General features: G+C 49.9%; 1 protein-coding gene across 1 annotated transcript in view; it reads left to right on the top strand.

Annotated features, from left to right (window-relative positions):
• Positions 1-10,000, top strand: part of LOC133125970 (intestinal-type alkaline phosphatase 1-like) — a 65,555-nt gene that overhangs the window by 46,838 nt on the left and 8,717 nt on the right. The window contains exons 7-8 of the mRNA XM_061237730.1: positions 8,814-8,933; positions 9,020-9,135. Coding sequence (XP_061093714.1) covers positions 8,814-8,933; positions 9,020-9,135 — 236 coding nt within the window. The remainder of the gene's footprint in view (positions 1-8,813; positions 8,934-9,019; positions 9,136-10,000) is intronic.

Here is a 10,000-nt window from a genome sequence, read left to right as displayed (position 1 = left end):
TACGGTATTCAAAACCTTGAACATTACCTGGCACAGCTCGCTGGTACGACATTAATTGTGTTTACCAAAAGCTCACTTTCAAACTGATAAAGCTTCTGGTTAAAGAACTGTAAATCCATTAACCCATTCAACTCAATGCTGTACAATATTCACAATATAATACAAGTTTAACTTTAAAATCTTTAAAAGTATGTGTATGTTTGATGTCACAATGTCTACATTACACTTGACATTACTTTCCTCTTTATAATGAGACGACCTGTTTTTCCTGCTGTTTATTTAGGTACAATCGTCTGACTTAGTGATGGAGACTTTTTGGAATTTGGGATTTAAACCTCGTGGCTTTTCCCGGATCTTCTCGTCTGAAGTCGGGGCAGTCGAAGCAGCTGTTCTGGGTATAAACGGGCTTTTGTTTGTGAGCACAGTCAGTCCCCCGGGCCTCCACTGTCAAACATAATTACAGCCGCTCAGAAACGCGCTCACAGTTGGTTCCTCCGTTCTCTTATTGGGAGGTGTGGAAATGTCGTCTCGGGGCTGAGCCGCTGTGGGGAAAAGCATCTCAGCATCGCGCTGTCGCCAGGCCCGGTCGGTTATTGGCTCCGTCTTCAAGGAAGCTTTTGTCCCAAACGGTTCCGCGACTCGAATCAACACTCCGTACTGTTCATCGTCGGTTCACCTGTAGGAACAAGGCCTTGTGTTCTACAGGGTTCTGCAAGAACAGGCTCTGGGGTCTACAGGGTTCTGTCAGAACAGGCTCTGGGGTCTACAGGGTTCTGTCAGAACAGGCCCAGGGTTCTACAGGGTTCTGTAAGAACAGGCTCTGGGGTCTACAGGGTTCTGTTGGAACAGACCCTGGGTTATACAGGGTTCTATAAGAACAGGCTCTGGGGTCTGTACACTCTCAGAAATATGCTTAAAAAGGTACAATTACCAATTACCATGTTCAGTTACAGACACAAAGTGTCTCTTTGGAGGTACCCTAGACAGCAATACATAATAATCATTTGTACCTTTTATTCTTGGAAAACATACTCATTTGTTCCCAAAGAGAACATTACTGTACTTTCAGGGTACATTTGGGATAATTGATCCTTGAAGAACAAAACTGTAACTCCACTGTCACTTTATTTCTGAGCGCGTAGGAACAGGCCTGGGGTTGACAGAGACTTGTTAGAACAGGCAGGTATCACAGGATGTCAGCATCATGTTCTCTGAGGGTCTATTATTATTATTATTATTATTACTGTCAATTGTCCCTGACAACCGATACACAAGCTTTGCCCAGCTACAGGAAGTGGAGCTGCCCGTCTCTTCCTCCGAGATGTTCGTCTGGCTGCAGGGTTTTGAGCAAGGCTCTGCTTTTCAGCGTCGGGTGGTATATTTGAGCAGGCAGATGCTCCGACAATGTCAATTCCTAAATGTGTGAAATCTTCCCGGCCGTCTCTCACCCTGTGCACAGCTGCGGGCGTGAGGATCAGTCGGCTAGGATGTTTTTGGAGGGACTGCGGGTTCCTGACTCCGGCGTGTCTCTCTGGGTAAATAAATCCCCGGCTGACCTTGTTTCCCCCCCCCCCGCCGTGGCGAGAGCTGACCTCCGTGAGGCCGAGCATTCACCGGAGGTGTTCACCAGCGAAGGGAACGCCAGCGAAGGAACGCCACGCTCCAGCGACCGCCCAGGCACGCTTCCACTTCCTGTGAAGGGGAAACGCTCGAAGCTTTCAGCGCGCACACTAAATCACCGCTTCCCAAAACCTCTTCCGAGCCTGCGCTCCCAGAAATGAAGTTACACGGGAGGTACATTTCTGTTCTTCAACGATAACATTTCCCAAGTGTAGCCTGAAAAGTACGGTAATGTTCTCTTTGGGTACAAATGAGAACGTTTTCCAAGGTACAAATTAATTATATATTGCTGACTAGCCGTACAAGTTCATGTACCTATATGGTAAAACCCCAGTGACAAGCACTTGTCACATCTTCTTAGGCTCGTCTGTACCTAACATAGTGTGTGGACCAGCAGTGCCAGGGATCGCCACTCATTGTGAGGTGAACGACATCGTGCGTTTCATTATGATTGTGATTGCTGGGGACCTGCGGCCATGTTGTTCGGGATCGGTGTTGGTCCATGGGCCATGGTTCTGAAAGACGTGCTGCAATCCCATGATCCATTTGGTTTCTGAAGCAGTGTCTGCTCTTGGGACTTTTGATGCTACTATATTTGTGGTCATCTAAAATATGTACAGCTGCATGTATAGTGTCCTCACCTGCACCTGGATATCCACTCTGGCCTTGAAGAGCATGAAGGTCAGTTTGCCTGGGATCTCTCTCTCTCTCTCTCTTTCTCTCGCTCTCTCTCTCTCCCTCCCTCCCTCCCTCCCTCCCTCTCTTTGGCAGCAAAAACCTGGATTAGTCTTCCATTGTGTAAAAAGGATACTGAAATGTCTCTTGCCTCGGTTGTCTTTGTTAGTTTTTTTTTTTGCACAGTTTGGTCCTTTATTTGACAGCCACTTTGAGAACGCTCTCTTCAGCCATTTAGCCCGAATTGGAATTGGGAGGAACTGCAACTGCATAAGCCCTTTTGTACGCACTCCAGAGACACGGGGCGATCAGTGAAGGCTGTGAAATGGAGCTAGCACCGCGGCCCGGTTCAGCCTCTTCATGCAGAGAGGCACGGAAGCACACGAGACCGCTCACATTCTCCGTCCTGTGATGAAAATCGTCCCGTCGTCATAGCTTCTGCAGTGACGGGAACTAGCCACTTCTTTCCCAAAACAACATGTGAGTGTCAGGTAGGAACCAGGTGCTGCTGTGCTTAGGTCCCCCCCCGTGTTCCAGTGTGGAGATTAAGTCTTACAGTCAAACTTGGTGCCTATGAGGAATTGGGGGGGGGAGGGGGGGGGCTCCTAGATCAAGAATGGGGAGCATAGCTTTGTGCGGGGGGGGGGGGGGGGGGGGGCTAAGGGTGAGTCAGACAGGCCTCCATCAAAGCCCTGGAACATTTTTGGGGGGAAACTGTAGATGGCATGTCTTGAGGCAAACGCGAGAATGCAGATTTTTGGAGGGTTTTTTTTCCTCCCTGTTTCTTCCCTCCCTCCTGCTATGTGTGTGTGTGTGTGTATGGGGGGGGGGGGGGGTCTGTTGGGCAGGGGTGGAGGAAACCAGAGTGTTAGTCACTCTGCCATTTCTGACTGTGGTGTTCCCCGGACGTGAGAACCTCTGTCGGTCATTGTGAGGAACGGGTTGGGAAGACTCTGCGTTAAGACGGGAGAGGGGCTGACGCGGAACAGACCCGGCCAGGCAAACCCCAACATCGGAACCATGAGACTCAGACTCGGGCTGATTCTCCTGCTGCTGAATGGATGTGACTCTGTCCTGAGAGAACCAGGTAAGACCTCTCCACACCCTTACTCCATTCATAATAGCCCTTTAGGGCGTGAGGTCACACATGCATGACTGGAACGCTCTGAGCTGAACATTCTAATGCTGATGTCACAATCGCTACTGGTGACTGAAGGCAGTGGAACACTGACACGGAATTTTGAAGAATTCCAAAAAACACGCTACAAAAAGAGTTAAGAGAACCTGGAACTCCTTGACGCTGAAACGCTGCACCGGATGGCACATTCATAGAACACATGGGGTTGGCATGTTGTGTGTGTGTTTCACATTTTCGTGGTTACCGGGGACATGTATGGCTTTTTTGGTTTGTATGGTTTGACTCAACATTGCTCCGTTTTTTTTCTGCGTAAGTGAATCTTGGAAATCAAGGCTCTCAAGACTTTGTTTTTTTTTGTACGTCATGCGTATCCTGGTTTATTGTGCCGTAAATCCTGAGGCTTTGAGCTTGTTAAAACAAAGATCCTGGCCTGGTCTCGTCTGAAAGGCATTATGGTGGAGTTAGCCAGGACCATCAAACAGGCCATTAAATTACATTATTGGCATTTGGCAGACGCTCTTATCCAGAGCGACGTACAACAAAGTGCATACACATTACCAGGGCTAAGTGCGCAGAAAGACCCTAGAGGGAAGTACAATTTCAATTGCTACCCGTACAACAAAGATAAGGACCAGGGCCTATTTTTTTTTTTTTTTTTAAACAGCAAATGAACAAACAGCAAAGCAAAAGTGACCAAACTTAACTATCCAAATACTGCTTACCTAGCCAACTAAAAATACCAAAACACAAAGTAAATCACAGAGACAACAATTAGGATCACAGGGAGGTAGGGAGGGATGGGGAGAGGTGCTGCTTGAAGAGGTGCGTATTCAGTTTGCGCATGAAGGTGGGGAGAGATTCTACAGTTCTGACCTCAACGGGGAGTTCGTTCCACCACCGTGGAGCCAGAACAGACAGTAGTCGTGAGCGTGAGGTGGAGGTTCAGAGAGGGGGAGGTGCCAAGCGGCCTGTGGAGGCTGAACGAAGAGGTCTGGCAGGGGTGTAGGGTCTGATGATTTTTTGTAGGTAAGCTGGGGAAGACCCCTTAACTGCTTGGAAGGCTAGCACCAATGTTTTGAATTTGATGCGAGCCATGACAGGCAGCCAGTGGAGGGAAGTAAGCAGGGGGGTGACGTGTGAGTATTTGGGAAGGTTGAAGACCAGACGAGCTGCTGCATTCTGGATTAGTTGGAGGGGTCTGATGGCGGACGCTGGGAGACCAGCCAAGAGGGAATTGAAGTAGTCCAGGCGGGACAGAACCATCGCTTGGACCAAGAGCTGGGTTGAGTAGGGGGTGAGAAAGGGGCGGATTCTCCGTATGTTGTATAGGAAGAACCTGCATGACCGGGTCACCGCCGCAATGTTCTCGGAAAGGGACAGTCTGTTGTCCATCACCACGCCGAGGTTCCTTGCACTGCGTGATGGCGTGAGTGTGGTATCCCCGAGGGAAATGGAGAGATCCAGGTGGACCTGCTGGTGTTCCACCCTCCGCAGCAGACCAATATCTGCTGCGTCATTAGACTCAGTTGCGTCTGCAGTTTGCATGAGGTTCTGTGGTTCTGTAGGCTGTTGGGTAATTCTGTTGGGTTAAACGTGTTTCCAGCTGTGTGATTCTAGGTCATATGTGTGTAAATCAGCTAAGACCACGCTACAAGATCCTTTAAAGAGGCGGATTATGTCATCCCTCGCCCTTTAAGTCCTAATTGTTCATTTAAATAATACAATATGAAACATTCATCCCTTTGAAAATAAACGACAGCATTGTCAACAATTGGATCCCAACAATTGTATCAATAACCTACAATTGAAATGTAGTTTGGTTACTTTGGAAACAGCATTGGTTACTCTGCAGGTGGTACAGAGGTATAAGACAGTAGGCAGGCTAGTACAGTAGGCTAGCACATCTGTATTACATATGACACTGGCTTCACACCTGACTCCCAGGTAAAGGGAGGGTGAACACACCTGACTCCCAGGTAAAGGGAGGGTGAACACACCTGACTCCCAGGTAAAGGGAGGGTGAACACCAGCAGGTCTCGGACCATCATTGGACGATCCCTGCCCTAGAATTAAGTCCAGTTTCAGCAGTACCACAGAGATAAGGACTTGGGCCTTGTAGATTAATCTGACAAGAAAGGATGATATCCATGAAGCTGTTTAAGGAAACACAAGGCTAAAGAATTATGGCTAATTGCTGTTTTCTCCCAATCTGCCACGCCCGGTTCGTTCTCCTCTCCCCCAACCCTGAGAGTTTGGAAACAGACCTACCCCCCCCCCCCCCCCCCCGAAACAAACCCTCCTGCCCCCCCCCCCCCCCAGGGAGCTGAGATGACATTTTGTGTGTAAATCATGGGAAAATACCAAAGACCAAATATACATCTGACTCACAGCCCAGTAACATTAAACATGCGCCCCTCCCCTGAGGAATGAGTGGTCTCTTCATTCATGCATTCATACATATTTACAATACGTGCATCTGAAACACATTTTGCACAACATATCTGCCTAGAAGTTTGTGTTTCAGATGCTTTCCTCCTCTGTCCCTTTGCTGCATTGCTTTGACTGTATTGTGAAATGAGAGGAGACCTTTTTTGGTTTTGTAGAGCATTTGTTCTGTGTGTGTGTATTTTGCACCTCCTGGTCTCTGTCCCCTCTCCAGTGGGACAGCGTTTAGTCTTTGGAGGAGTGAAAGGTAAGTGCGTTCCTTTAGCAGAAGTGAGTTGCTGCAGCAGGAGGTATAGAATATGGTTTGCTCGCTTGTTCCCTGGGGAATCTGCTCGCAGGGACCTCATTATTACACATCTTTGGATTATGTCCTTGTTGACATGCAAGCTAGCTAACGCCGCGCAAACTGCCACTCATCCGCGGTTCCCAGCCAAAAAGACTGCTCATGTCCTGTCTTGATGTGGCCTAATTATCTCTGCGTTTATATTCCGATACACAACATCTCCCGTCTAATCACAGGAGAGCCCCTTAATGATCTGTGTATGGGGGGGGGGGGAGATCCTGTCATTTTCTTCTGTCAGAAGAAAGCGTAAACAGAACGATACGAAGACCTCAGAAGAGGTTTTTTGGTTAGCGTGCCCCTGTTGAAAGGCTTAGCCGCTCTCCTGCTGAAGTGAATCCGCTTAAAACAATGCCGTGTGGTGGAGCCGGCTTCCCTCCCTGTGTTTTGGTTCGTGTGGCGCGTCCGCGTCATGTGAGGCCCGTTGAAAGCCACAGGGCCGGCTCAGATTTCGCTTTTATGAGCGGTCTGGCCCGAGCGCGTTCGGCTAACCGCTGAGCGCCGGCTCCGCTGCTTCTCCGTGACTCATCGGCGCGAGGAAGCTGGCAGCCGTCAAACCCGCGAGCTCCGTGCGCGAGTAAACTGCAGCGTTAGCGCGAACGAAGTTAACAAAGATACACTTTTAAAGCGCAGGTTCGGCCTCCACTACCTCACCGGTGAAAAATGCGCCAAACTCGGATGTGCAAACAGACCTGGTTTTCCCTAGGTAAGCGCAGGAGTTTGTAGACACGTCGTTATCCGGGTAACTGCCTTTCATCAGTCAGGCCACAAACCGTTCCGTTTAAGAAGAGCCGATCTCCCTTGACAGGTTGCGCTGTTTTCTTTTATTTCGCCTATGGAAGGAATTTAAAAAAGCTACGGTGAAGTACATGCGGTTTTATGGCGGCATTAATTGGCCCGCCCTGATCCATTCTTTTTTTTTTTTTGAGAAATGGAGTCAAGCGTAAAAAAGCGCATTAAAGTCTGGACCACATCAAGATCTGCGTTTCATTTTCAATAATGTGCAAACGGGAGGAGAGGGGGATAAAACCAGCCTTAAAAACAAAAGGCGGTTATTTGGGAATGAGAAAGAGAGAGAGAGAGAGAGGGGTTCCTGAGAGAGGGAGAGAGTGAGAGGGGCTGGGCCCAGCCCTGTGTGGTCTCTCTTCTTCTCTTTTTTTCTGGCTGACTGCGAGCGAATGAGCTGACAGGCCCGGGGTTTATAAGGCAGCCGCTGGAGGTCTGCGCAGTCAGTGTGCGTACGGCCGGGCCAGAGCTGCGCAGACGGAGATCTCCCTGCAGCCATGCACTCCCCCCAGGGCTGCACCTCCCCCCTGCGCCTCCGCCTCACCCCTCTCCTCCTCTTCCTCATCCTCCTCCTCCTCCTCCTGCTGGGGGGCCCAAACTCAGCCGCTTCCACAGGTGAGAATGGTGATGGTGTTGTGGCAGTTTGAGGAAGGCAGGTCTTTCTGGTGACCTCCATGTAATGTAGTGCCATGTCTGTGTATGTGTGTGAGTGCATGTGAGTGTGTGTGTGTGTGTGTGTGTGCGTGTGTAAATGTGTGTGAGTGATTGTGTATGTGTGTGTGTTAAATCCCACTCATATAGTACACACTGGTGTATTTGGTACAAGACCTGTGTTTAGTTGTGTTTCTGATGTTTTTGTGCTGCCTGCTTTTTAAAGTTCTTCAGGGAAAATTTGTGCTGTATTACTTACCTTCCTGTGTGTGTGTGTGTGTGTGTGTGTGTGTGCATGCATGTGTGTTTGCTCTGCGTGTGTGTGTGTGCTCTGTGTGTGTGTGTGTGCATGCGTGCGTGTGTGCTCTGTGTGTGTGTGTGTGTGTGCATGCGTGCGTGTGCATTCTGTGTGTGTGTGTGTGTGTGTGTGTGTGTGTGTGTGTTTCCTATTCTCCATGTGTCGGCACTCTGGCAGCAGTGTGGGGAAGTGCGGTCTGGTGGTCAGAGAGAAAAAGAGAGGGAGGGAGTGAGGGAGGGAGACGGTGGGAGAGAGGGAACCCTTTGAGCAGAGTTTGTAAGAGCTGTCGTCTCTATGTTGAGAGAGAGAGAGCGTGTGTGTTGAGCAGAGTATGTAAGAGCTGTCCTCTGTGTTGAGAGAGCGTTGAGCTGAGTGTGTAAGAGCTGTCCTCTGTGTTGAGAGAGCGTTGAGCTGAGTGTGTAAGAGCTGTCCTCTCTGTGTTGAGGGAGAGTGTTGGGCAGGGTGTGTAAGGGCTGTCCTCTCTGTGTTGTGAGAGAGAGTGTTGGTCAGAGTGTGTCAGAGCTGTCCTCTCTGTGTTGTGAGAGAGAGTGTTGGTCAGAGTGTGTAAGAGCGGTCCTCTCTGTGTTGAGGGAGAGTGTTGGGCAGGGTGTGTAAGGGCTGTCCTCTCTGTTGAGAGAGCGTTGAGCTGAGTGTGTAAGAGCTGTCCTCTCTGTGTTGTGAGAGAGAGTGTTGGTCAGAGTGTGTCAGAGCTGTCCTCTCTGTGTTGAGAGAGAGAGAGAGAGAGAGAGAGAGAGAGAGAGAGAGCGTGTGTGTTGAGCAGTGTGTAAGAGCTGTCATCTCTGTTGAGAGCATTGAGCAGAGTGTGTAAGAGCTGTCCTCTCTGTGTTGCCATGGCGCAGATGAGCGGGAGAAGGAGCCGGAGTTCTGGAACTCTCAGGCCAGAGAGACGCTGCACGCTGCACTGAGACTGCAGCCCCGCGTGCACCGAGCCAAGAACATCATCCTGTTCCTGGGAGACGGTAACTAACCACACTCCCGTACCCCCTTACACCTTACACTGCACACACCTTACACACACCCACACCGCCTGTCTCTCCTCTCCCAGGTATGGGCGTGTCCACAGTGTCGGCAGCGCGGATCCTGAGGGGTCAGATGGTGGGGGCGTCGGGAGAGGAGACCAAGCTCGCCATGGACACCTTCCCCTACCTCGCCCTGTCCAAGGTCTGGCCCTAACCCTAACCCTAAATCTACACACACACACCCCAATTCCCCTAGTCCTGCCCCCGACCTCCCAGTCTGTCAGCAAGTGGTGTTTGTGTGGTTCATATCCTCTGTGTCGTCTTCTGAGGGGGTGATTCACACTTAAATATAAATATGTGAATGAAATGGAATAAACGACCACAAAAAAAACATCAGGGGACTGGCTATGCAAAGCCAGACAGATTCTCAGTGTATTTCCACCAGGTCCAAAATAATAATGTTCCTTAAGACTTGGTTTCCAGTTTCCAGATATTTTCCAGATGTACGGTGTGGATAAGCAGGTTAGCCCTGGTTAAAGGGGTGGATGTGACGCAGTAATTCAGGTTGTGTGGTGTCTGCGCAGACGTACAGCGTGGATAAGCAGGTTAGCCCTGGTTAAAGGGGTGGATGTGACGCAGTAACTCAGGCTGTGTGGTGTATGCGCAGACATACAGCGTGGATAAGCAGGTTAGCCCTGGTTAAAGGGGTGGATGTGATGCAGTAATTCAGGCTGTGTGGTGTCTGCGCAGACGTACAGCGTGGATAAGCAGGTTAGCCCTGGTTAAAGGGGTGGATGTGATGCAGTAATTCAGGCTGTGTGGTGTCTGCGCAGACGTACAGCGTGGATAAGCAGGTTAGCCCTGGTTAAAGGGGTGGATGTGACGCAGTAATTCAGGCTGTGTGGTGTCTGCGCAGACGTACAGCGTGGATAAGCAGGTTAGCCCTGGTTAAAGGGGTGGATGTGATGCAGTAATTCAGGCTGCGTGGTGTCTGCGCAGACGTACAGCGTGGATAAGCAGGTTAGCCCTGGTTAAAGGGGTGGATGTGACGCAGTAATTCAGGCTGT

This window comes from Conger conger, chromosome 4 (assembly GCF_963514075.1).
Source record: "Conger conger chromosome 4, fConCon1.1, whole genome shotgun sequence".
Classification (NCBI taxonomy): Eukaryota; Metazoa; Chordata; class Actinopteri; order Anguilliformes; family Congridae; genus Conger; species Conger conger.
Note: the sequence above shows the minus strand (reverse complement) of the source record. Positions and strands in the feature narration are given on the sequence as shown.